Source organism: Hyaena hyaena, unplaced genomic scaffold, assembly GCF_003009895.1.
Source record: "Hyaena hyaena isolate Hyena2069 unplaced genomic scaffold, ASM300989v1 scaffold_1126, whole genome shotgun sequence".
Lineage (NCBI taxonomy): Eukaryota > Metazoa > Chordata > Mammalia > Carnivora > Hyaenidae > Hyaena > Hyaena hyaena.
In genome coordinates, this window is record NW_024081760.1 from 225,759 (window position 1) to 253,602 (window position 27,844).

General features: G+C 41.2%; 1 protein-coding gene across 1 annotated transcript in view; it reads left to right on the top strand.

The window, feature by feature from the left end:
- Positions 1 to 24,479, top strand: part of PTN (pleiotrophin) — a 104,938-nt gene extending 80,459 nt beyond the window's left edge. The window contains exons 4-5 of the mRNA XM_039222425.1: positions 1,106 to 1,267; positions 23,603 to 24,479. Coding sequence (XP_039078356.1) covers positions 1,106 to 1,267; positions 23,603 to 23,658 — 218 coding nt within the window. The 3' untranslated portion in view covers positions 23,659 to 24,479. The remainder of the gene's footprint in view (positions 1 to 1,105; positions 1,268 to 23,602) is intronic.
- Positions 24,480 to 27,844: the final 3,365 nt, after the last annotated feature.

A 27,844-nucleotide genomic window follows, 5' to 3' on the forward strand; every position in this document is an offset into this window, starting at 1 on the left:
CCTTGCCAATGGAAATGTAAAATGGTATAGTCACATTTAAAAAAAAGTATGACAGTCTTTTCACAAGACTAAACATCTCTTTACTATACAATGCAGTGGTTTCACTTTTGGCCATTTACGCTAGAAGAATGGAAACTTTCGTTGCTATAAAAATCTGTACAACAATAGTAGATAGCAGCTTTATTTAGACCAGCTAAAATCTAGAAACAACCCAGATTTCCTTCAACTGGTGAGTGGTTAAACCATAATACATTCCCATCCCACTGTGGAATACTACTCGGCAGTAAAGACAAATGGAATGTTGGAACACACAATTTGGATGGACCTCCAGGAAATTATGCCGAGTGAAGAAAGCCAATCTCAAAAGGTTATATACTGGGCGATTCTATTTACATAACACTCGTTAGTTTATTTATTTGTTTATTTATTTAGAGTGATAGCAGGGCAGGAGGGAGGACGGAGAGCAAATCTTAAGCGGGCTCCCTGCTCAGTGCACAGCTTGACACTGGGCTTGATCCTACAACCCTGGGATCATGACCTGAGCTGAAATCAAGAGTCGGATGCTCAACCAACTGAGCCACCCAGGCGCCCCTGCATAACATTCTTAACGTGACAAAATTATAGAGATGGAGAATAGATGAGTGATTGCCAGGAGTTAAGGAGTTGAGAAGGGAGGAGGGTGCCTAGGCTCAGGCTATGAAAGGATTCACCTGAAGGACTCGTGTGTTGGAGCTCTTTTGCATGTCAACGGTATTGGTATTCACTCATATCTGTATACGCGGCCAAGTCGCATGCAACTAAATGCGTGCACACATGCATATACACAAAAAAGTGTGTGTGCGTGGAGTTGGTAGCACCTGAATAACTTCTGTGGAATGTTCCCTGTTCGTTTCCTGGTTGTGCTAGTGGGCTCTGGTCATGCAAGATCATCACAATTGAGGGAAACGGGGTCAAGGATATAGGGATCTTTGTATTACTACTACTTTCAACTGCATGTGAATCTACAGTCATCCGACTACAGAAAGTTAAAACCAAAAGTGTGCCTATTTCCATGGCACTCCTCGAGGAGCTCAATGATGTCTTTGTGGTCCTACCCTGCCTTTAGCGGAGTGCAAATACCAGTTCCAGGCCTGGGGAGAATGTGACCTGAATACCGCCTTGAAGACCAGAACTGGGAGTCTGAAGCGGGCCCTCCACAATGCCGACTGCCAGAAGACAGTCACCATCTCCAAGCCCTGTGGCAAACTGACTAAGCCCAAACCTCAAGGTAGGTCCCTGTGATTATGCCAAAGTCGCCGTATGCACACACTGATAGACTGGGGCAGGATCCTTAGAGAGGGAAACTCGAATTTTCTACAGGGGGATCTTAGGTGAATTACCTTAATAAAGGGCTTGAAAACACCCTGTATACTGAGCATCACGCCAGTGCTTTTCAGCAGGCAGTTGAGTTCAAATTGGAGTCTTTTGCACAGAAGGGGAGTGGGGGCTGGGTTTGGAACAGGCTCCCGGCACAAATAAACAACATAGCAGAATAGGCCAATTCAGACAGTTGTCATATGGTGAATGTATATTCCAAGCCCTTAACTGGGGCTGCCTCCTGACAAGTATGAACACATTTATGAAGATCATGAGGCAGAAAATTTTAAATCCGATCTCTCTTACATTATGCAACACAATAGTCTTCATGAAGTCAGCTACTTTGTGGTACATTTTTCCTTTCTCCACTGCATAAATTGATAGGGCCTATATTTCTTTATCCTTCTTTCAGAGCCTTTATATATTTTTTTTATTTAGAGTTTTACCAACTAGATTTATCATGGAGTTTTTAAATTATGTAGAGCTGTCTTCTTGTTCATTCCCAGAAAGTTACACTCTGCTCTCACACCTGAGAAAGTGAGTGAAAACAAATATCATGGCCGTGGTTACAAATAGAATTCCAGCTGAGGGAAGACAAGGAGGTATTAAACTCTTATTTCACGGTGTTAGGGCTGAACTGTGCCCCTCCCACTCCAGTTCAAATGTTCAAGTTCTAACCCTCAGTACCTCAGAATGTGACTCTGTTTGGAGACAAGGCCTTTAAAGCGGTAGAGTTAAATGGAGTTGTAGGAGTGGGCCCCAATCCAGTCTGGTATATAGAGAAAGGAGGTTAGGACACAGACATGTCAGAAGGAAAACCATAAGAAGATGTAGGGAAAAGATGGCCATCTACGAGCCAAGGAGATCTATCTCAGAATAAATCAACACTGCTGACAGTTGATCTCAGCCTTCTAACGTCTGGAACTCTGAGAAAATAAATTTCTCTTGTCGAAGCCACCCACTCTGCGGTATGGGGCATGGCACCCGTCACAAATAAACACAGCATGTCTCAGGGAACTCTAACATGTCTCCTTGGCCTCTGCCCATATTTGAGCTCTAAATGGACTTGGAGATTCATACTGGCCAGATTAAATATTAGGAGAAACTCAGACAACTGAACATGGAAGCCATAATAAATGAAAATCAGGGGGAAAAATAACTCTGGAAATCAGGATTGACTATTTGACTATCTGCTGATAGTCAGAAAGGGCTCATTTTACAGGCCTAGCTAGCTTTTTGGTCTCCGATTGCGTTGTCCATGGGCATGGTTCTCCGCAACTGCAGGGTGGCCAGAATCTAGGATTGAGGACGCCCTTTCCAGATCACGGAAATCTGGTTACAGTGGAAGGCATGATGCGGGGCTGGGGTCAGTGTACGAGTGTGGGCGTCAGCTTTACAAGTGTTACCTGCCTGGAGACAAATACATGGATCTAATGAAAAGTAGTGGCCATACCTATCCAGTGAGGCATTTCCAAAACTGGGAGAACTCAGAGATATAGTCTTCAAATTAATGTATTTTTAAGGCAGTCAGAGAGGGGCATCTGGGTGGCTCAGTCAATCAAGCATCCAACTTCAGTTCATGATCTCACAGTTCATGAGTTCGAGCCCTGTGTCAGGCTCTGTGCCTGTTCAGTCTCTGTCTCTGTCTCTGTCTCTCTCTCTCTCTCTGATCCTCCTCTGTTCGCCCTCTCTGTCTCTCTTTCAAAAATAAGTAAGCATTAAAAAAAAAGAAGCCAGAGAACCAAAATATTCAGCATAAATAGAGAGTGGGAAGGAAAAGGAATTAAAGAAGTCTCCATGCTGTACCACAGTGGTTCTCAATCTGGGCTGAGCATTAGAATTTTTTATGAGAACGTATACAAATCCCAGTGCCCAGGCATAAACCAGACCAACTAGATCAGCATCAGTAGCTTTTAAAATTAAAATGCTCTTTTTTTTTTTTTTTTAAATATTTATTTCTGAGAGAGAGAGACAGCGTGAGCAGGGGAGGGTCAGAGAGAGAGGGAGACACAGAATCCGAAGCAGGCTCTAGGCTCTGGGTTGCTGTCAGCACAGAGCCCCACGCGGGGCTTGAACCCACGAACCGTGAGATCATGACCTGAGCCAAAGTCGGATGCTTAAGATGCTTAACCGACTGAGCCACCCAGGCACCCCCTAAAATTAAAATGCTCTCTAAAAGATTTCATTTTAAGCGCCAACCCAGAAATATATTTACCAGTATGAAATTCATAGAGACAACACCCACTCACGCATGTACACACATGTACCCAATCTATTCTTGTTCTTTCCTATGGGTGAGAGAAACTACAGTTTAATGAATAGGGAAGAAAAAAATGAGAGAGGGATTAGGTGGTGGGTGGTGGTGAGGGGCTGGGTTGATACGGAAAATGTTGAAAAGTTTGGAATAAATAGGACAGAGTGGGGCCATGATTCAGAAAGATGCTTGGGAATATTTGGTAATAAGCTGGGAGAGGACTTCTTTTGACTGGTGGATAGTTGGCTTTTCAAGTTTTACAGTTTTTCTCATCTAGTAATATGTAATGAAGGTTAAAAGTTTGGCTCAGGCTTCCACCTTGAAAAATGGTGGTAAAAAATATTTCAAGTGGGTAAACATTATTTAATTTGTTTACAATACAGAAATTAAGGTATATAATTCATTGAAAATGGGATTAGCCTGAGTACGTTCTATATTTCACAGTACTATGTAAAGCCCAACACTGCTGTGCAAAGTCACTGATGTGACTCCCAAATGGAAGAATGCACTTTCTAGAACATGATTTCTTCTTCTTATAATTTTAATTCCAGTTCTGTTACCATGTTCTGTTTCAGGTGTACAGTATAGTGATTCAACACTTCTATACATTACCCAATGCTTGTCACAGTAAGCGCGCTCCTTAATTCTCATCACCTATGTCATGTTCCCCACCCACTCCCCCACCTTCCTCTCTGGTAACCACCAGTTCCCTACAGTTAAGAGTGGTTTTTGGTTTGTCTCTTCTGTTTGTTTGTTTTCTTCCTTAAATTCCACATGAATGAAATCATATGGCATTTGTCTCTCTCTGACTGACTTTGCTTAGCATAATAGTCTCTAGCTCCATCTTCCAAATGGGAAGATTCCATTCTTTTTATGGCTGAATAATACTCCAATGTATGTATTTACCACCTCTTGTTTATCCATTCCTTTGCTGATGGACATTTGGGCTGCTTTCATATCGTGGCTATTGTCAATAATACTGCAATAAACATAGATGCAGCAATAAACGTATCCCTTTAAATTAGTGTTCTTGTGCTCTGGGTAAATACCCAGTAATGTGATTACTGGATCATAGGGTAATTGTGTTTTTAATTTTTTGAGGCATCTCCATACTGTTTTCCACAGTGGCTGCATCAGTTTGCATTCCCACCAACAGTGCCAAAGTGTTCCTTGTTCCCCACGTCATCACCAACACTTGTTCTTTCTTGTGTTGTTGATTTTAGCCATTCTGACAGGTGTGAGATGATGATGACTCATTGTGGTTTGGATTTGCATTTCACCAAAGATGAGTGATGTTGAGCATCTTTTCAAGTGTCTGTTGGCCATTTGTATGTCTTCTTTGGAGGCGTGTCTGTTCATGTATTCTGCCCATTTTTAATTGGATTATTTGTTTTTTGGGTGTTGAGGTGTGTAAGTTCTTATATATTTTGGATACTAACCCTTTATTGGATATGTCATTTACAAATATCTTCTGCCATTCAGTGGGTTGTCTTTTAGTTTTGTTGACTATTTCCTTTGCTCTGCAGAAGCTTTTCATTTTGATGTAGTCCCAGTAGTTTATTTTTGCTTTTGTTTTCCTTGCCTCAAGAGACATATCTAGAAAAATATTACAGCCGATGTCAGAGAAGTTACTGTCTGTGCTCTCTAGAACATTATTTCTTAAACTGTTCTGGCACACATCTACCAAAGTATAACTTTCAGGAGGACAGGGACCTGACCTGCTTTGTTCTCTACTGTATCCCTTTTGCCTAGAACAGGAGTAGGCAGCTACAGTCTTTAAGTTATTTAAGTAATATTTTCATAAAATTATACAATTATGAATTATTTTCTTTCTTGAGGAAAGAATAACTCATCAAGCTGCCTGCTATTTTAACTCAGGACATGAACAGGAAAGAGGGAGATAGAGGACCCACTAATTTTGAGTCAGGTGCTGTGATAGGCATTTCTCATTTCAGCTTCAAAGCAATTCTGTGCAGTGCATTGTATTTATCCTACTTTAGATCTGAGAAAGCACATGCTCAGAGAGGTTAAGCCACTTGCCTAATGTTTCACAGCTTGTAAGTGGTGATTCAAATTGAAAGTCAGACTGACACCAAAGGCCCATTGCCTTTTCAAGTGAACCATGCTTCCCCTGGGTATTAGAAATTCATGAAACTTTGACCATGTCAGATAAATCCCGATGTCTAGAATCATCATCTTGTCTGTCATCTGATGTAACCCTGACAGAATAAGTGAGGACAGAGAACACCAGTGATTCTTCTAAATCCATCCTGTTGTTAAGGAATAGAATCAGCTTCAGGTTTCCTTCTTTTCTAATGCCATTTTCTTCCTTTTTAACCCAGTCACTGAGCTCGTAGCCAGAAAGTACCCTTTTCCACCCCCAACATTATCCTCATCAAACACATCATCGGGTTCTGGTCTTTTATCTGCTTTTTTTTAAATTTATTTTTTAACATTTATTTATTTTTTGAGGGACAGAGTGCAAGCGGGGGAGGTACTCTGGGCTCTGAGCTGTCACCACAAAGCCCAATGCGGGGCTTGAACCCACGAACCATGAGATCATGACCTGAACCAAAGTCGGACGCTTAACCGACTGAGCCACCCAGGGGCCCCTGTCTGCTTTTTTTAAAAAAAATCTGTTTTATAAAACACTTTGGTTTGATTTCTGTCCTCTTTTGTTTTGGAAAATGGTAGTGGCTTAATATGCAAACCACATGACTTTCAGTGTGGCAAATATGCTCTTTAAATTTCAGAGTGGAACATAAAGATACTGGTAAGGCTGTGACTACCAAGCATTAAATCGAGGAAAGACTGGAGAGTATTGTTGTGACTTGATTCCTAATAAGGCCAAAAATGTAGAAGACTTGGTGGGGAGAGAGGGCCCTTAACATTGAGAAGTGGTACCTGAACTCTAGGAAATTACTTACTATCCCACTTGCTTTGGTTAAAAATTGCCTTAAAATTCACCACACTCCTGTCTGTTGGAGAGAAGTGGTTCATCTTTTTGCCATGTCAACATCATACAAACTCCACACTCTAGCCTTGGTACAATTTCAATGATACTAGATATCAAGTTGGAAACTCATACCTAAAGATTCTCTTGTGTTGGAATGCCACTTAATCTGAGGAGAGGTTTTAGTCATCCACTTCTGTATTTTATACCCAGAAGGAGAGAGAATATTGATATTCTTAGGTAGACATAAGAATTGAAAGGTACAAGACTAGAATATAGCTTTCTTGGGGATGGGGACAGAATTGCTCTGGGGAGGTCACTGATTGAAAGATTAAAACTGGAATTTTCTGAATTGCTACCACGGGGGACATTGGTGAGCAACTGTGTTGGGCACCTGAGATTTTAATTTCTTGGGAAAAAAGGTTGAGAGTATTAATTACAGTTACTAACTTAAGAAACCCTGTATCTGTCAGGGTTTTTAGCTGCAGCAAGATCTCTACTCTAGCTAATTAAGCAGAAAGGGGGTTATTCAAGGGTATTCTGTAGCTCACAGAATCTCCAGAAGGGCCAGAGGACTTGAGTTAGATCTAGTAATATTGCAGCAGAAGGCAACAGATCTAAGAGAAAGGTCTAATCATGCCAAACGTGACTGATGTAGCAGAAACCCTGCTGCTAAAATTACCCGCAGCTATGCACATATGCTAAGAATTGAACACTGGAAACGCCACCATACCTGTGCCCTCGAAATTAGGTACTTCTGCCTCCTTTCTTGCCAAAATACCCAGTCTCCCCAAATTTGGCCCTTTTTTCTGGTTGCTGACCTCAACCTCTAAGACCCAAACTGTGCCTGCTTGATGAAGCTAGGTCACATATAAAATCCTTCTGCAAGGGACTCTGGGAAATATGTCTTTAATTTTGAAAACTCTGCCTATAACTGTGAGAAGAGCAGCTGAAGATGACTTGAGTTGGTATTTGGTGAGCAGTCAGCCAGGGAATGTGCAGGAAGGTTGGAATGTGTTGAAGTACACGACCGGACCTAACCCTTACTCCTTTTGATGACATTCCTTGGAGAAGAAGTTGCCAAGACTATCTGCTATTGGTATGGTTACCCCACTGTAGAGAGAGTTGGGTCTCTCCTTGTTGGGACCACCAGTTGGTTTTTTTGTCGCGTCATTACACTCTTTTCAGTTTGAAAAAAATCTGTGGGGATGACTGAGCTGTGGACAAGTAAAGAAAAGTAGGACCCATGGCCAGTCTGTGCTGACAGCGCTGCATATGTGATCAGAGCGCAGAACCCTTCAGAGGGAAAATAACCAGTCTCAAAGCCATAGTGTTTCTCAGTAGTCCCCTTGGAGGGTAGGCTTACTATAGAATTAGAAGATGGCCGCCTGTGAGAGAGCTATGGCCCTACAGTCATACCCGTCTGTGTGAGCAGGTGCAGCCCAGGGAGTAACCTTCTGGAGTGCAGAGTCTAAGCTGAGGCTGAGCAGGGGCTTGCACAGAAGGCTTTCATACAAGCTGAGATTTTCCTAGGGACTGCAGCTGATGTGGCCTGGTGATTATCTTAGAACATTCTGGAATCTGGACTTAACTGCTGAAATGGAAATTATTAGTTGTTACTATGTAAGCAAGATACATGAATAAGGGATACTGTGGGGTACCTGGGTGGCTTAGCTGGTTAAGCATTCGACTGTTGATTTTGGTCATGATCTCGTGGTTTGTGGGATCGAGCCCAATGTCGGGATCCAAGCCGTGCTTGGGATTCTCTGTCTCTCAAAAAAAAAAAAAAAAAAAATGAGGGTTTTGTGAACCTTTTTTTTCTGATACTGACAGGCCAGCAAGGCATTTGTGTCAGCCTCCAAGTTTGCCTGGAAGAAGGGTATTGTGGGACAGGCAGAGGTGGGAGCAGAGCAGTGGGCGTCTGTGCTCCAGGTTGGTCAGGGAGCAATGTCAGTCCCTCCTGCTGCTCTGTCCACTAGTTCATGCTCCGCTGTTACCAGATCTTTGTTAAATTTCCCTGCTCATGAGAACCCCTATTCGCTTTACTTCTTCCCAGCTATTTCTAAAAGTTTTGCCATCTTGCTCCTCTTTTTTTGGACAGTTGCCTAGCCCTCTCTTAGGTTTGACAATTCATCTTTAAAGATCAAAAGAACGGCAACTGTTTAAGTGCGAGACTCCGCTGTGTGCAGGGCATAGCACTTGGCAGACGATTATTCAAGGAGAAAGGGGCTCAGTAAAGGGATATTCCCAGCGTTCTCACTCCCCCCTCCCCCGCCCCCCGCTAAATAGATTTTTCTGTTACTTCTTTTAAAGATGAAAGAAGCTCCCAACAGTTCTTTCTGGATTCTGGGCTCTGACATCCCGTAGCAATGAGCATGCCCACACTCTGTGGGCGAGTTTGGCTCGGCCGAGAGCCTCTCTGCTGTGTGGAGAGAGGTGAAGGGGAGCCTGGGACCCCGACAGGGCTCGTGGTTGCTGCCTTTGCATTTGACCAGAAAGGAAGCCTGGGGAACTTTGCAGGGATTTTGTTCTTCTGGATCAGAAGGAAACACTCTTGTGCAGTTAGGTCTTAAGGTTTGATTTCTTCTTTATTCTGCTGTGGAAGGGTCTTCAGCATCTGTATTTTACTTCCCAACATCTGCATAATATTTCCTGTATTATCTCATGATACTGCCATTGAAGGGAGAAAGTCTAATTCTGCCCCTTTCTTACTAGAAGAAGAGTTTTGTCTTCTGTAAATGAGAGTCTACAATGAATACTTTAGTTAATGGGAGGAATATGTAAAAATGCTTAATAACTGTGCAGTACTTTTAAGACTATTTCCTTCCAAATGAAATTCTTGAAGTGGGTGTTTCCCTCTGTACCTTTTTAGGCAAAAGAACTATCATGATAACATCAGTAGTAATTATAATTATTGTTTTTGGAGAGACTGATATGTTTTGAATATATTTTAGTACGTTGCACATACCCGTGACATTGAATAATTACAGAAACTCTGTGAAATGGTTACCATCATCATTCCTCATTTTATATATGAGGAAACTGAGTGCAGAGATGTTAGACGCTTAGCACGAGCATCTAAGCAGAGGGGCCAGACTTAAAATGAGGGCAGTCCTGCCTCTAGACCTCCAGGATTATGCACAACAGCTCCTCCTGCATCTTCTCCTTACAAGTATCTTGGTCCCTTATCTAAGAACGAACGAATTTCAGACCCAGTCCTGAATTCCCTCTTTTCTCATAGCTTTCCATCAGCAACAGAAACAGATCCTGGCCCTTTGAGAGGACACCTTGCGCAGGCATCATCTGACTTCCCTGTTGCCTAATCCCTGCTCCAGTCACCCCACCCCCGGGAGAATGATGGCTGAGCGGGCTGTGCATTCTTACATATCCACTTCTCCGCGCCTGTGGTTCGAGAAACCTGGAACTTCTCCCCCTTCTGTGCTTCAAATGTTTCATTCTGTCAAATCCAGCTTGTTCATTGGACAGATACTGATTATGTGGGTACTGTGTATTAGAGTTAGCACCAGGGGTAAGCTACTGACCTGTGTGGACCCATAGTGCGGTGGGAAAAGCAGAAAGATAAATCCCAAGGTACTGTGAGAGTGACAGATGCTATGAGAGAAGCATATGGGCCTCTGGCACTATTTCCTATTTATTCGTTTATTTATAAAATCTATGAAGAGCTTGCAATGGAACAGGCCCTATGTCAGGTGCTAGTGATACTAAGCTTCCTCCTCTCTTATTTTTATGTTCTGGTGGGGGTGGAGGGCAGACAATAGTGACAAACAATTACAAGCTAAAATAATGACTACATATTGGGATAAATGATCTTAAAAACTAAAGAGCCAAGTGTTAGAGTGGCTGGGGCCTGGCCGGGGGAGGGGGGACTAAGTAAGACCGAGAAACCAGCAAAAGCTTCCTGGAGAGGTAAGTTTTTGAACTTGGTCTTGAATATAGAGCAGAAGCTAGCCATGCTAGTTTCTAGATAAAACAAGGGCAAGGTCAAAGTCCCTAAGGCCAAAAAGAGCTCACTTTATTCAAGGACTAGAAAAGAGAGCAGTGTTTACATTTGCTAGACTTTCCTTCCCAAGCATTAGGTTGTTGGTCTGTCCTCAGGACTGGCTCCTCCCATGAGACACCCTTGCTCTGGAGTGAGTGTGTTTTTGTCTCTCTCAACTCTGAACCTCTTGAGGGCAGGAGCCATGTCTCATTCACCTTTTAAGGTGCTGCATCTCATTGTTCCTAGTCGATGAGAGGAATTCAATGAATAGTGACCATCTGAATGAATGAATGAATGATTGATGCATTGTCCTGGTCTGGCTCACGCCATTTATTCACTGTCTCCAACTGTAGAGAAATCACTATCAAGGCACAGTTCACACACATGGAAGAAGAGTCAGTTGGGTGTTTTACTCCCTTCCTTAAGAAAGACATTTTAGTCTTTATGGCTGGGACAGATGTGAGGACTAGGAACTATAAATATTTGTAGGGTTTACTTCACACTGTGTGTCTGGTTTCATCTCTCTTGGTGAAGTCCATGCATAGAGGCTCATTAGCTGTGCACACACACAACAGCTATATAAGGATTCGTATTAAGGAAGGCTGAATAATAGAACAGTGTCACATGAATTAGTTACTGGGTTGAGGGACCATCTTTTTTAACATCCCTGAAGCTTTGACATTTCTCCCTTCTAACTACTGGACTGAGAATTTCTGCTTTGTGTTTTAAGGTGTAGCTCTTGTCCATCAGCATTTTTGAGCAACTTAAAACTAGTTCCTTTTTATTGGGCATTTATAATGTGACTGGCACTGTACTAAGCTCTTGGTATACAATGTCTCAATCCCCACAGCAGCCCCAAGGAGTGAGTTCTGTTCATATTTTACAAATAGGACACTAAGGTTGCAGTTCACAGAAGGCCCCCCAGCCTGTGAGGGGTCAGGTTTGAACTTGAACTCAGGACAGTCCTTTTCCAGAATTCTGTCATACTAGAGCTTCCCAAAATGAGTGCTCCCTATGGCATCTCTTTGGATATTCAGAAAGAAATTAATAATTTTGCATTGTGTTTCTATGGTAACCCGAAAACATTACCAGAAGCAGATTTGGGGTCATTTATGATTGAGTCATGTCCGGTAATTTTTGGCTCCAGTCTGTCTGTGTGTAAAAAGTGCACTTAAGCAAATAATGGGCTTACTGCTCCATTTCAGAGGCTGGGGTCCTTCTCAGGGGCTCCCTTCCTCTAGAGTTCAACAGAGCAGTGTAATCTGGCCTATTGGCCAGCGGATTCAGGATTGCCTCCTGGCTGCTGTGAGTCATTGTGACTCCGGCATGTCATAAGGAAGGATCTGAGGCACTGCTGTCTGGTGACCAGTGAGGACACTTCCCCCACTCCCAGTGCCTCCAGCCAGCTTGGCAGGGATGCAGGGCCTTTGGGAACCCTCAGGGAAATCAGGGCTAGCTGGCTGTTGCTCAGCACAAGAGGAGGGACAAGGAAAGACTTTTTCCAGAGGGATCAACAGTTTTGTAGAAGAGCGCATCAGATGTGCAAAGAGCAAAAAGCAGGTAAAAATGTTCCTGGTGTCCCACTTCTTGGGCACATGAAGGACAAGACCCAGAGCTGTTGACTGGGGGTTCCCATATTCAGTGGCTTTTACAAGGCTTTCGATTATTATCATCATTAACAGAAAAGCTTGTTTTCAGATCTTCGCCCAAACACACAAAAGCAGTTAAGTTAAGCTGCTGTGTAGGCTTCTTTCTCAAGAGAGAGAAGTGTGGGAGCACTTCTTCAGGCCTGACCTTTGCTGCTGCTGGAGACAGCACTGGGTACATGGGGCGAGAGGAATCGAGTGGTGGAGAAATCGAGAAGACAGTGTGGAGAGGGGTGAACTGGTAACTGCAGCATGTGCAAAACTAATGATGGGCATAAAATCCAGTATTTCTTACTACCAAAGTCACATACTTAAATGATATATATTTAAAATTCTGGAGGGCCCATTTAAGACACAAAAAACTCACATGCATTTTGACCTATGTGACTAATGAGGACACTCTGAAAGCCATACAAAAAGAAAGCAAGCCACCGGATTCACTGATGAATGCGTTAGCTGGCAAGCACGTAACCTCTCAGCCGGTGTGGCTTCTACAACGGAAATTTATCTTCTCACCGTTCTGCAGGCCAGAAGTCTGAGATCAAGGTGTCTGTGGGGTTGATTCCTTCCAAAGGTTGTGGGGGAAGAATCTGTTCAGGCCTCTTTGACTCCTAAATGGTGGTCTTGTCCCCGTGTCTTGTAGTCTTTGCTCTGGGTGTGTCTGTTCAGATGCCCTCTTCTCCGGAGGACCCCAGTCGTATGGGATTAGGGCCCACCCTACTGACCTCATTTTAACTTGATTACCTCTATAAAGAGGGTCTCTCCAAATATGTTCACATTCTAAGGTATGCAGGCCAGGAATTGAATATGAAATTTTGAGGGGGACATGATTCAGCCCCTAACAACTGATCTATAGAATCAGCTGGAACCTAAAAGAAAAAACCGTGGGGAAGCAAATTAGAAATGACTTATGGTGGGGCTCCTGGGTGGCTTAGTTGGTTAAGCGTCCGACTTTCGCTTAGGTAATGATCTCGCGGTTCGTGGGTTCGAGCCCCGCGTCGGGCTCTGTGCTGACTGCCAGCTCAGAGCCTGGAGCCTGTTTCAGAGTCTGTCACTCCCTCTCTCTCTGACCCTCCCCTGCTCACGCTGTCTCTCTCTCTCTCCTAGAAATAAATAAAACATTTAAAAAAATTAAACAAAAAAAGAAATGACTTACAGAGATGTACCTACTGATTTTTAAATGTTTTAGACTTTAAGCCTTCTCCCTTTGACATAAATCAAAATTTGATCTTCCAGTAGCACCAGTAATATGTTAAACATCAGAAAATAATGGTGTGCTAAGTGGGAACTACTTATTATTGGTTATAATAACATAGTTCATTTCTGGCTTAGGCTACTGATGTAATTTATAAGACTCTTTAATATGATAAATTTTCTATCTGTGCCCTCATTATTGCAGAAACAAGCTTTTGAACATTTACCTATCATGTCAAGAGTAAATGTTCTTCCTTCCTGATTTGGGGCAGAAGTCAGTGAATCTGTGTTAGGGAGGTCACTGTGAAGAAGAGTAAGGTCTTCAGAATGGTGTACAAATTGTGGAAGGAGCAGATTGCTTTTGCTGGACATAGAAAACCAAACAGTTTCCCCACCTATGGTTTTGCGTGTGTGCCTGCACACGTGCATGCATATACCTAACTCCGTAGAGTTCTTCAGAGTAACTCTGGAAGACGGGACAATGAAGTAGGACCACCTGTACCACCAGGTATAGACAACATATGGTGACTGTGACCCCAACCGCATGAGCACACACACACAGTCTCTCTAACATAAGCATCAGAAATGCATGCTCTTGCATGTGCAAACACACATTCTCAAAGCTCCCTCTACCAAATTTATAGTCTTTGCATTTTCCCTTGCATTAGTTTTATGTGCCTCTCTTCAATTGTATTCAATACTTGAAAACATTTTTTATTCTATTTATGGTTTTTAATTTACATCCAAGTTAGCATATAGTGCAACAATGATTTCAGGAGTTATTTCCTTAATGCCCTTTCCCCATTTAGCCCGCCCCACAACCTCTCCAGTAACCCTCTATTCTCCATATTTAAGACTCTCTAATGTTTTTGTCTCTCTCCCTGTTTTTATTTTTTATTTTTGCTACCCTCCCCTTATGTTCATCTGTTTTGTACCTTAAAGTCCTCATGTGAGTGAAGTCATGTATTTGTCTTTCTCTAATTTCACTTAGCATAATATCCTCTAGTTCCATCCACATAGTTGCAAATGGTAAGAGTTAATTCTTTTTGATTGTCAACTGATAATCCATTGTGTATACATACAATGTGTGTGTATATACATACATACATATATGTATGTATATGCACACCTTCTTTAGCCACTCATTCATCGATGACATTTGGACTCTTTTCCATATTTTGGCTATTGTCGATAGTGCTGCTATAAACATTGGGGTGCATGTACCCCTTTGAAGCAGCACCCACCTGTATCCCTTGGATAAATACCTAGTCATGCAATTGCTGGGTCATAGGGTAATTCCATTTTTAATATTTTGAGGAACTTACATACTGTTTTCGAGAGTGGATGCACTAGTTTGCATTCCCACCACCAGTGCAAAAGAGATCCTCTTTCTCCACATCCTTGCCAACATCTGTTGTTGCTTGAGTTGGTAATGTTAGTCATTTTGACAGGTGTGAGGTGGTATCTCATTATGGGTTTGGTTTGTATTTCCCTGATGAGTGACACTGAGCATCATTTCATGTGTTTATTGGCCATCTGAATATGTTCTTTGGAGAGGTGGCTGTTCATGGCTTTAGCTCATTTCTTTACTGGATTATTTGTTTTTTTGGGTATTGAGTTTGGTAAGTTCTTTATGGATTTTGGATACTGGCCCTTTATCTGATATGTCATTTCCAAATATCTTCTCCCATTCCATCGATTGCCTTTTAGTTTTGATGAGGTCCCAATAGTTCACATTTGCTTTTGTTTCTCTTGCCTCCGGAGATGTGTTGAGTAAGAAGTTGCTGTGGTCAAGGCCAAAGAGGTTCTTGCCTGCTTTCTCCTCAAGGATTTTGATGGCTTCCTGACTTACATTTAGGTCTTTCATCCATTTTGAGTTTATTTTTGGGTATGGTGTAAGAAAGTGGTCTCAGTTCATTTTTCTGCATGTTGCTGTCCAGTTTTCCCAGCACCTTCCTAAAGAGACTGTCTTGATTCGGTTGAATAGTCTTTCCTGCTTTGTCAAAGGTGAGTTGGCCATACATTTGTGGGCCCTTTTCTAGGTTCTCTATTCTGTTCCATAGTGTGTCTTGATCTGAGTGTCTGTTCTTGTGCCAAATACTTAAAAATATTTTTTTGCCAAAGGTGAAAAGGACGAGATTTAGTGGCCGAATAGCAAATTCACACACATACTCACAGCTTTTGGTTTTTTTTCTGTAACTGTACACAAGTGAGAACACCCTGATTAAAGGCCTTAAGGTGAAGCACCTCTGATCCGCTTGCTCATTGCTCTTTTCTCCTGTGACTCAGAGGGAGAATCCCCACAAATAATCAGCTGTTGTTAAACTTCCAAACAAATGAATAGGTGTAGCTAATACATGAGGGTGATATAGACATGTTGAACTAAAAAAGGGTTTTCCCTTGAGGATTTTCTACCTGGTATCACATACATATAGGTCAGATCACAGAGTGACCCCAACACACTCATGACTCTACTAAACAAAGTGCATCCTAAATCTTGATGGGTTGGGAAGTCCATGGGTATCTCAGTTGCTTCCTTTCAGGAGAGCAGAATGGATAGATAGGATGGAAAAGCAGCTGAAAAGGCTGTAGAGAGGAGTCTTGGGTGAAGGGAGAGGGGTGTATTCTACGCATACTGGGTGAGTTGCTTTGAAAAGTAATCGACCCATTTAGTGACTTTTATGAAGCTTCTCTGTGCAGTTGATGAAATAATTTCCTCATCTCCTCCATGAAACATTCAGTTAAATCTACATTACTCACCAGTGTTTTCATAGTTGAACTTTCTATTTTGAGGAGATGCAGTTAAATGCTGAGTCTCCTCTCAGAGTAAGTGGGGGCAAGACAGAGGTTCCTCGTAGGGTCCAGACATGTTTAGCTGGTGTGTAGACAGACGCCACACTGTCTTTTACAGATCACATACTGACACATCTACGTGATAGCAGAAAGCACATGTGTAGGAGGGCAGATGAGACGGAGTGGTAGGTATTGTTATGAAACACAACTGATGAGTGAAAAAGAATGGGGACAGTGAGGTAAAAGAACAGGGGTCAGCCTGTGGGCAGCTTCGACGAGCAGTTGTTTGTATGTGTGTATTCCATTCACAGTCCTAGAAGTAAATCCACTGAGTCAATAAAATAGGAAATAAAAGCATGTAGTATTAAAAAATCAAAGCAGAAATAAGAAAATTATTGTACAGACTTTGGACTAAACAGATCGGAGAATGATTTATTAGGAAACCCCTTTTTTTCAAGGTGATACTTTAGAAACTTTTTCCCATATTGTGGAACATAATATATGATGCCCCAATTTAAACTGAAATGTGGGGAGGCCTAGCCAACTCGTACCTGGATTCTAAGCGGATCACTGAATTGTACGGTCATGATTCAACAAGCCTTATTATCAGCTCTGAGCAACAGCTAGTTGCTGAGAGGGATTATGTATTTTCAGGTTGCTGGGCAGCTGATCCTTAAAGCACAGACAAGTTCCTTTGAGTAGGTTTATGAAACATTGAAAGGATGGTGATGATATCCAGCCTTTTGGATATATTTACATTGTAACTGTACCATTTGACCAGGATAGGAACCTTCCCCTCACTCAGTTCCCATGACTTATTGAGCGAGTCTCCAAAGGTTAGCTTCCACGGTCTCTCTGGCATGTCTCCAGAACCTGCAGCGTCCATTTCGGACTGCCCATAGCTTCCTCATCTATGAATTCTACCTGTTAGAAGGTGCAAATCTCTTTTTTCTATTCAAGCCAACAATTCCTCCCATTGGCTTAACGACCCAAAGCCACTGTATTTAAGTCAATAGCAAATGGAGTTTAACTCACTGTAGTTAAAATCCAGGCTCCGCTCAACCATTTCATCTCTCAGTTCCTTTTTATGTTTTCTGTATGCTCAGCAGCCCATGAGGAAAAGGGAATCAAAGCAAAGCATTTTGATAAGAAAATGAGATACGCTTATTCCAGAATCCTCAACTCTTCTGCCTCTTGGAATAACTCTTCCCCTGAAGTTCACTGAAAACCTTTACATGGATATCTTTCTTCTAAGACCTATTCTCCCAACTCTTCCCCTCAGATTTCCTGAATATTGAAAATGAGAGGGAGTGTTTACTCGTACTAGCTTCATGCCAATCCTATTCCTAGAAGGGTTGTAATAGGCGGAAAAGAGGTGATGAATGCTGTTTGATTATTTGCTTTTTGAGAACAAGTTTGCTATGATGGGGTCCGATGTAAGTCACTGACCAGAATTTAAGTGAGTACTTTCTTTCAGGAGAGAGATTTGTCAGTAAGTACCTAGAGCTTTACAAATGCCCTGACCTTTGGTCCATTAGGTCCTCTTGTAGAAATCTGTAGGAAGGCAAAACTTTCTAATATAATTGTCTTCCAAAATATGTACTGCATCATTATTTATGGTAACAAAAAGTGAGAATAAGCTGACTGACCAACAATAAAGGGAAGGTCCCAAAACATACAGGATGGAATGTCATAAAGGAATACTACATGGTCATATTTCAAAGTACATGCAATGGTATGGGAATTAACAATAGGAGGCTTAGTATAAAGTACTTTATCAACGGTCAATATATGCCTACTAAAAGTATACATTATATATGTTCATTGAAAGAAAACATAAATAGAACCCACTGTGAAAAGTGCTATTTCTGTATTGTAGAACTATGGATAATTTCTGTTAACATATGTATGTTTCTTTACTTTCTATCTAACAGTTGGGTGTCTGGGTAGCTCAGTCAGTTGAGTGTCTCACCCTTGATTTTGGCTCGGGTCATGATCCCAGGGTTGTGGGATGAAGCTCGCATGCTCCCTCTCTAAACTTTAAAAAAAAAGAAAAGAAATCGTTTTTAAGAAGAATGAAATAACTCAGGAGAGTTTTTTTTTTGTTTTTTGTTTTTTGTTTTTTTTTTTACCTTCAGGCTAGGTCTTTGATAGACATTCTTTTTTTCCCTAGTAATTAATTCTCCCTACGGATACTCTTTTACATCATATGCATCTACAATGTCATAAACTAGGGGGAAGAGAAGTAGGCATTGAAGCCATAAAAATAGCTGCCACATACTAATAACTTTTAAAATAAAGATATACCTTTAGAGTACTTTACAGTTTTGAAAGACACTTACATGAAGCACTCTTGAAATCTATGAGAAACTCTGTGAAAGCAGAATTTGTTTGCCATTATATCCCAGGATCTAGAATGGTGCCAGGGATATAGTGGATATAGGGTATATATTTGCTAGGTTAATAAATGAATGTTTTTTGAACAGTAATGGTCAAATAGGATCTTAGAGACTGTGATCTCACATGATATTAATGATGGCCCTTTGGGGAGGGTATCCTCAGAAGATAACCCTCTGATGTGGTTTCATTAGCCCCAATTTATAGGAAAAAGATGCAAAATGATTGATTTGCCAAACATCACAGGGTTAATAAATGGCAAACACTGATTAGAATCAGTTCTCTAAGTAATCTCTCTTGCTATGATATTAACAGTACTTGTTTTCTCATTGCCCTAATAAACAAATGGCTATGATGCCACTTATTACTTGAAGATTTTTTTTTTTTTTTTAGAGAGCACAAAAGGATGAGAGGGGCAGATGGAGACAGAGACTCTTAAGTAGGCTCCATACCCAGCACATGGGGCTCGATCCCAAAACCCTGGGATCATGACCTGAGCTGAAAAAGAGAGTTGGATGCTCAACTGAGTGAGCCACCCGGGCACCCCTTACTTGAGGATTTTGTTTTCTATCAGAATTTATTGTACCATGACTCATTAATTGCTGTGTGTTCTTACTGCCTCTTTACTCTCCTATCAGTACTTGCTATGCATTGTAAGGGTTTTCTTAACTAGATTTTGAGGCTTCTAGATAGAATAAAGATGGCACTCCAGGTGCTGAGAGTCATAGCAGTAAGAGGAGTCTGGATCTTTTCTAGAGTATTTCTTCTTAAGAAAGCCTTAGGACTTTCTGAACACTGTCCAATATCTCTTAAAACAACCTGTTTCTTTTTAAGTAATACAACCTATACAGCTACCAGGGAAGAACCATGAGTTAACTATCCTCCATCACTTCAAAAACTGGCTAATTAAAGTTAAAACACACCAACAGCACCACTAAAACACACCAAGAGCACCACTGTGAGTTTTCAGTGCAGTGATGTCCCAGTAGGGGACAAGTGATTTTTTCAGGCAGGTGCCCTTTGTGTTCACATTTCCACAATGGCTCCTTTCCTGTTTGCATCCACTTCAGCTTCACAGCCTCAATCCAGGTGGGGGAGAGTGACATGTAGCCTGGGGTCTTATTTGATGTGTGGCATGTGTGTGCTTCCTTCCCCTGACCTGGCTGTTTTCACTGTGAACTAAGGTTCCCTACTGTTTGACATCAGGGTACCGATCACATTGGCTCTTAAAACCTTTGAGAGTAGCTGCAGTGTGACTCTATTACAGAGTACTTGCTTTACCTGTGATAGCCCTGCCCCAAGCCTATTCATGACCCTCATTCTCACAGCAGATTTTTCTCACAGTAACCCTGATAGGCTACTAAAATGGGACATAACTTTTACTCACAGAGTTAAATCAGTCTTCTAGTTTAAAGACAAGAAAAAAAATAGAGAAATTTGGACAGATTTCATGTATATATGCTTGTAATTTTATTCTTCATAAAATATCTTTAAAGAAGTACTGAAATATTGCAAGATTTTGGTTGAATTCACACTCCTTACTTTCCTTGAGAGATTGTCCTTTCCTATATGCTAATGAATTGACTGTTTCCCATCCAAGTGTTTATTTCTTCACTTTTATGCAGCAAGTATTTCATGAGCACTTATTATATGCTAAGCACTGAAGACACAGATGTAAGAGACAGATTTGGTCTCTACCTTCACAGGAAGGGGAAAATGCATATTGAATAATTAGATACAAAATTAATAGTTCAATTCTAATTTTGGAAGAGCAGTGAGAGGCACATGGAAGTATGTAACCCCCAGTGAGATGGAACCTGCTTAGCTTGGGAGTTCTGGGAAGGCTTCCTTGAAGTGAGGATGAGTAGATGTTGGCTAAGCAAAGTTGAGGTGATAAGAAGAAAAACAGGAAGAAAGAAGGCAGTGTGTAAAGGCTGAGGTGAAGATAAGCAAGGAAAACTCAAGGAACCACTGTCAGGAAGATGAGGGCATGGTGGGCCAGTGAGGCATGTGTTCTTGCTGTGCTAGAGATTTAGGTCTTTCCCTGAAGAGTTGCTAATCAGCTGTAATGCATCAGGCATGGGGCTAGAGAAGCAGCTGTGAGTTGGGATTCTGCCCTCGCACAGCTTGTGCTTAGGGGCAATTACAGTATCAGTGGTAAGTGCTCTGTGAGAGGAAATAAAGTGGTAGGATTCAAAACTGGTCCCTGAAGGATGTGTGAGACAGAACAGAATCGCCAGGGGAAGTGCAGAGCTGATGGAATGAAAAATAGGTCTGAAGGCCAAAGACAAGGGGAGAAAAAGAATGATGTGTTCCAGGAAGTGAAAGAAGCACAAGTGTAGAGACTTCAGTCAAGGGAGGTGACTGAATGGTGGTCAAGAGAGGAACAGAAATAAAACCAATTGCATTTACTACACATGCGACGATCCATGGCGGCAGTGCCGTGTTGTGTGAGAAGGTGAAGAGTTAGAGAATGACCCCTCATGTGATCTAGAGGTGGATCACTGTGGACCCTGAAGAATGACTGATACTCCTTGATTTCTATTTCTTCATCAACTACAGAGGAAAGTGGGACTAGGTCCTTTCCAGATATTAGATTCCATGACCCTATATAAAAACCATGATGTTCAGTGGGTAAAGCCTGAAAGGTTGCTCCTAAGCCTTCGAAGCCACAGAGATAAGTGACAACAATATTTGTCAGTAAAATGTACATAAGTCACCCCAAAAATTGCTTTTGTTTAGAAACCATATTACCAACCAGCGTTTCTTCTTTATCCTCAAAATGTGAATACTTTTTATGTGAGAAACCAAATTGACCTTATGCAAATAGAAATTTCTCCTTGTCCTTATTTTTGACTGTAGTCTCCTCACTTTTCTACTTAGACTTCAACTTGAGGTCTGCAGTGTGTCAAAGGAATGCCAAGATGACTTGCCAATGGTGTCAACAAAGTTTTTTGATAGGCATTGTGCAGATTAAATGGGCAATTGGTTGATATCTTGGTATTTAGCAAGTTGTTAATTAATGAATATAAAATGCTGGCATTCACCCTCAAGGAATGTGGAGAAAAGGGAAACTAGAACTATATCCCAACTGACACCCTAGATTATTCTCTGAGGATACCTTTCTAATAGACAGCTGTTGTTCAAAATGTCAACCAACGACTGGGAATTATTAAATGTTAAGATGCTATTTGTTCAGAAATTAAACAGAAAACCATTTTTGACTTTATAGGTATCTTTGAACTTGGAAGTTCTGGTCATCTTACCTTTCACAGATCAAAAGAAGATATTTATAATGACAAGCAAAAAACAGAGTGAAAGTTTCAAGTCTCTTCAATTTAGGGGGAAAGCCGAGGATAGGCATGAACTAAGTTGGATGCTTGTGAGCAGCAGTTTAGTGGGATTTTAGCCACTCCTGACATGCTTGAGTAAAGGGAGCAGAGCATAGGATAATTACCTTGTAGCTTACACTACTTTACCTATTATGTAATGGACTTTACAACCTATCAGAAGAAGCAGTAAGGATAAGAATAAAAAAGATTCAAGCTCTGATTTTTACAGTATGTGACTGGCATTATGTCCCCTCTCAATATAAGCCTTAGGCCCCTCTCGGACACAGGCCTCGTGATCCAGTGAATAGTCCCTGGTGGCCATAGTTGGTGTCCCAGGATCCCTCTGTTGTTTAGCACATTCAATGACCTGCTCACTCAATGTGTCTTGGGGATGATGAATTATGAATTATACAGAGAAATTACTTCTTGTTCATAACAGGTTTCATTAGTGTGATAATAGACCAACTTTTATTGAGCACAGGCTATTATGCCACCTTCTGTTCTCAGTGGATTTTATACAAGTCATTTAGTTTGGATATTGACCCTGTAAAGTGGTACGATTCATATGCCCACTCACAAGTGAGGAATCTGAGACACGAATGAACTTTCAGGGAGCCTCAGAGTAACTTATGTGATGGAGCAAAGACTCCTAGTCCAGCAATGTGACTCTAGAGCCTGTACCTAACCCCTAGGTTTCTGCCACTACTGTGGGCCCAACAGGGGAAGGGTCTTAAAAACATTAAGCAGTATCCTTTCACTTGCTAGCCTAGTGATCTGACCATTCTCATTTTTGGAGCCAAAGCTGACATGTCCTATTCTATACTGCATTCTCCTATGCCTAGGAAAAGGGAGACAGCCAGATGATTGAATGGAAAAGGATGTACTATTTTGATTTAAATCCTCATGGTTTCACTTACCTGGTTTAGCCCAGGTTGGTACATTCCATTTGTTTCATCCACCTTTAGGATACCTCCATGTGGTTCTTCAAGTATGAATAGCTGGAAAATATATAAGCAAAGGCCAAATCAGGAAAGGAAGCTATCAGGCAAAATACTTACCAACAGCCCCATGGAAAGGGTATGTGGGGAGTGAGGGGGCTAAGCAGAGCTTTTGTAACTCTCCAATGAGCAGTGTCCTGGTAAATTCTCCCAGGGAGGTCGGCTGTGTTTCTGTTTTCTGAGTAGGACCCTAAAATGACAGATTTTACAGGTGTTTACATGAAGGTAGACTGGATCACTCTTGCCGCTACTCCTAGGCACTCTCTTGACAAAAGTAGGCACACTCACACACCATACCTTCTCTATCCATCTAATCTTTTCTGGACAATTACAGTTGCCCCATGACCAATAAGCATCCATTTAAAGATGAATTTGGTTTAAATAAATAGAGAACTGTAAATGCATTCTATCAATAACATTTTTTTCTCTAGCTTGCTTTATTGGAAACATATAGAATATAGCATATGTAACACATACAAGAGGTGCAAAGTGACTGTTTATGTTATTGGTAAGGCTTCCAGTCAGCAGGTAAGTTTTGGGGAGTCCAAAGTTTTATGCGGCTTTTCAACTACATGGGGGTTTCGTGCCCCTAACCCTAGCATTGTTCAAGGGTCAACTGTATAAGAAAAGTACCCCTACTGTTTACTATTGTGATACTTTTTTCTCTTTTTAATCACAGCGGAATCTAAGAAGAAGAAAAAGGAAGGCAAGAAGCAGGAGAAGATGCTGGACTAATAGATCCATCTTCTGTGGAACATGAAAAGGGCATCAGCAAACAGGATCAGTTAACTATTGCGTTTATACCTATGTAGGCTTTTTATTCAAAAATTATCTATAGCTTAAGTACACAATAGGCAGAAACAAAAAGAAAAATTTTGTAGCATTTTGTAAAATGTATACCATAGTACCACTAGGGGCTCATAATAAAGGACTGTAATCCTATTTAGAAAGTTGACTTCTAGTACATGATAAATGGTAGAAAATTGAGGTAAGTTTTTTGAAGTTATGTGGTATTTTACATTTAAGATCTTTTTTTTTTTTTTACACTTTTTTCTTTTGGCAGCAATTTACGTGTTATGACCATGTAAACTACTTTTCTTGTTAGATAAATTTTTCACCTAGACTTTTTTCCCCAATTGAGAAAAATATATACTAAACAAAGCAGCAATAAAATATAATCATCCTATCTGAGGAAAATATCTTCTGCCAATGGATTTTTTGAAAACAAACTTTAGTCAGCAAAATGGAGGGAGGGGGCAAAGCATGCCCTAATTCAATGTTGACTTTTTTTTTTTTTTTAAAGAAATGCATTAATTAAATGAAATTCTTTCACTTTGGCAGGAACATTTGTTTTCTTAATGAAATTATTTTTCCTTCTGAGGAAAAAAAAGACTAGGAAAATAAATCAAGGCGATTCTGGAAAATGGTGCTTTTGTGTGCAATGATTTGATATTGTAACCCTCCTCCTTTGTCCCTCCCCCCTCCCCCCCAGTCAACCTGTTAGCAGTGAGAATTTATCAAACAAACTAATTAAATTACTTTTGGGCACAATTTTATAGAAGGTTTTTGTTTATCAGTATTTGGTTCTATGGAATTGAATAAAAGTCCCAAAATAATCTAGAGTTTGATGGAACAGAAAAACGCTTTTCTTATACAGAATAAGTTTGGGCTTGACAATCCATATCAGAAACAGGGTAACACATGCAAAATAGCAGAGTCTATAAACCAAGAATTCCTACTCTATTATCTACCATATGTACCAAGATATCTACCGAGGATTACTTGTACAACTCCCTTATCTGCTAGGTTCCAAGCACAATTTTTAAGTAAACAAGTCAGTGCTTTTATGATCCAGGGAAATAACACCTCAGAATTCCACGGGGATTAGCTTCAATGTATTACTCTTGAAAGAGCCACCTCTACTTTTAAAGTGGTAAGGTTATCACTTCTAAGTACAGGTCCACTTTCAGAAATAATGGTTTCAACATACCTTAGGGTAGCCGTAAAACAATCACGAACTGGTCTAATTAAGCAGCCAAAGAATCTTCAAAGCTAAACGGCCCTACCATCTAGTCGAAGAGTCCAATTAAGCTAGAAATGTGGAGGGGATTCCTGTCTCCTAAGGCAAAGCCAAATGAGTGGGGAGTAGAAAAAGAGAGAACATATTATGAACTCTGCTTAATAAAGGCAGAGTATCTTGTAAAGAGCAAATGACAGAAACATGGACAGTGAATGCAGTCCTTTTACAAGAGGACTTTAATAGGAAAAAAATGCTCACGGGGATGGATGGAGGAGAAGAAAAGGCATTGAGTGTATTTTTTAATAGCAAGTCCCATAAGGACAGAGATGTGGAAAAGTCTGTAGCATATTTTGTTAGCCTCTCACCTTATATTGCTCCTCCATCATGCTTTAGCTGAAATAGCAGCTCATGAATCAGTAATGAGCTAAGGTGAACTAGAACAAAATCTCCCAAAGGAAAAGCACCCCTGTAAATGATCATGGCGTCCCCTTCATTCACAGGGTATGGAGGATGCATTCCTAACAAACCATAAAGTAATAGCCCAAGAGTTAGAATGTTAACTGCCATTGCATACATAGGCTATGAAATTAAACTTCCTCTAAGTCTCGAGAATTCCTCTACCCACGCCGCCAGCTTAGAACATCTTGCTAAATCTCACGGAAGTATTAAAAACGTAAATACAAAAGGATAAGCTACAAAAAAACACTGATTCTCACAAATTGAAAAAAAAACAGACCATCATCAGTCATTTCATTAGGTACCCCAGCAAGCTGTCTCCCCAAATTTTCTGAGTTTTCTCCACTTTACCTGAAAGCTTGCTTACTTACTTACTTTACCTGAAAGCCACAAAGCCTTGAGGTAGGAAAGGGAAATATAAAATCAGCTGTGATACAGAGGCTTGGGAATATGGCAGAGTAAGAGGACCCTAAGTTCACCTCATCCTATGTTTACAACTAGGTATCATTCATATCCAAGTAAATAAACCAGAGAGCAATCAAAGACTAGCAGAATAAACTCCACAACTAAATGTAGAGAAGAAGCTACACTGGAGAGGTTAGGAAGGGCGCAGCAGTGGTTGGGAGCTGACTGCAGGAGGTAGGGAGCTATGGCCACAGAGAGAGGAAAATACAAGGGAGCCCACAAAGGGAAAGTGAATCCCCATAACGCCTGGCCTTAAAAACCAGAGGGGTTGAATTCTATGAGTGTGTATAACCAGCGGGACTTGGAGACTGGAGCTTTAAGAGCTGACTTACCACCAGGTGAGCCAGGAGGTGAGCGAGGAGTGCTAGCCAGGTCCCTGTCCCTAAGGACACAACAGCCCAAGGAGAGGCAACATAGAAGCCACAGTTTGCACAGCAGGAGGGAGATTTGTTTATACTAATTTTGGACAACGTTAGGGGGACTTCTCTGGGAACAAAGGAGCTGGCAGGCACCTTTTTCCTTTCCTGCTCCCCCCGCCCCAGCATAAACAGAGCCACCTGGGGGAGACAGCACTGCACAGACACTTGCTACCTCGGCCTCTAGCAGTATGCCTTGCCCATGAGTTCTCCTGAGGACTCACCCACCCCAAACATGCTGGCCTGGGCCCTGGGCTCAGCACAAATTTCGTTAACACTGAACAGGCCCCACCAGGCAGTGATGCCTGAGGGATATGGCCTAGGACTATCGTCTCAATGCACATTTTGCTAACACCGCTACCCTGCTCCAGGCCGTTCTGTGGTCACACCTTCTCAGAACCTGCTTCCTTCACTCTCACTAACATCAGAGAGAGCAAGCACAACCTACAACAGTTAGAGAGTCGGTGCAGATGTGTGGACTGAAAGGAAAATGGACTCAGACACGATGACAAGACACAAACAATACACATAGGAGATTCCCACGTTCCAGGTTCTGGTGAACAGGAAACAATGCACTGCACGGCACTACAGGACCTCCTCTTCATAAAGCCACTACTTGCGAGAGCAGACAACATAGCTGACTTTCCTAACACACAGGAAAAACAAAGAGACAAAATGAGGAGACAGAGAAATATATTCCCAATGAAAGAATAGGACAAAATGAGAGAAGATATATGCAAATAAGTATTTGCCCAATACAGAATTTAAAGTAATGATCATAAAGATACTCACTGGACTTAGAAAAGGGCGGAAGATATCACTAAGATCCCTGACAGATTAAAAAATAACATACCAGAGATGAAGAGCTGAATACATGAAATTAAAAATACAATAGATGGAATAAGTAGTAGACTATAGGAAGCAAACAAATATATCTGTGACCTGGAGGACAGAGTAATGGAAAGCAATCAAGCTGAATAGGTGAGGGACAAATACTACATAATGAGACTAGATGTAGAGAACTCAGTGTAATAACATTCACATTATAGGGATTCCAAAAGGAGAGAAAGGGGGACAGTAAAATGTATTTGAGAAATAACAGCTGAAAACTTTCTGAATCTGGGGAGGGAAATACAGATCCAGATTCGGGAGTAAAAGAGATTTCCCCAACAAAACTCAACCCAAATCAGTCCACACCAATAATTAAAATGGCAAAAATAGTGATAAAGTATGAATGTAAAGGTTCCAAGAGAAAAGAGAGGAGATACACACAAAGGAAACCCCATAAAGCTTTCAGTTGATTCTTCAGCACAAACTTTGCAGGCCAGAATGGCGTAGTATGATGTATTTAGTATTGAAAGGGAAAACTTTGCAACCAAGGATATGTGCTTTATACAGCAAGGCTATCATTGCCAATAGAAAGAGAGAAAAGAGTGTCCCAGACAAAGAAAAGTAAAAGAATTCACAACCATTAAGCCAGCCTACAAAAAGTGTTAATGGAGACTTTATAAGTGGCAAAAAAAAAAAAAAAACCATAAGTGAGAGTAAGAATAACAGGGACAAA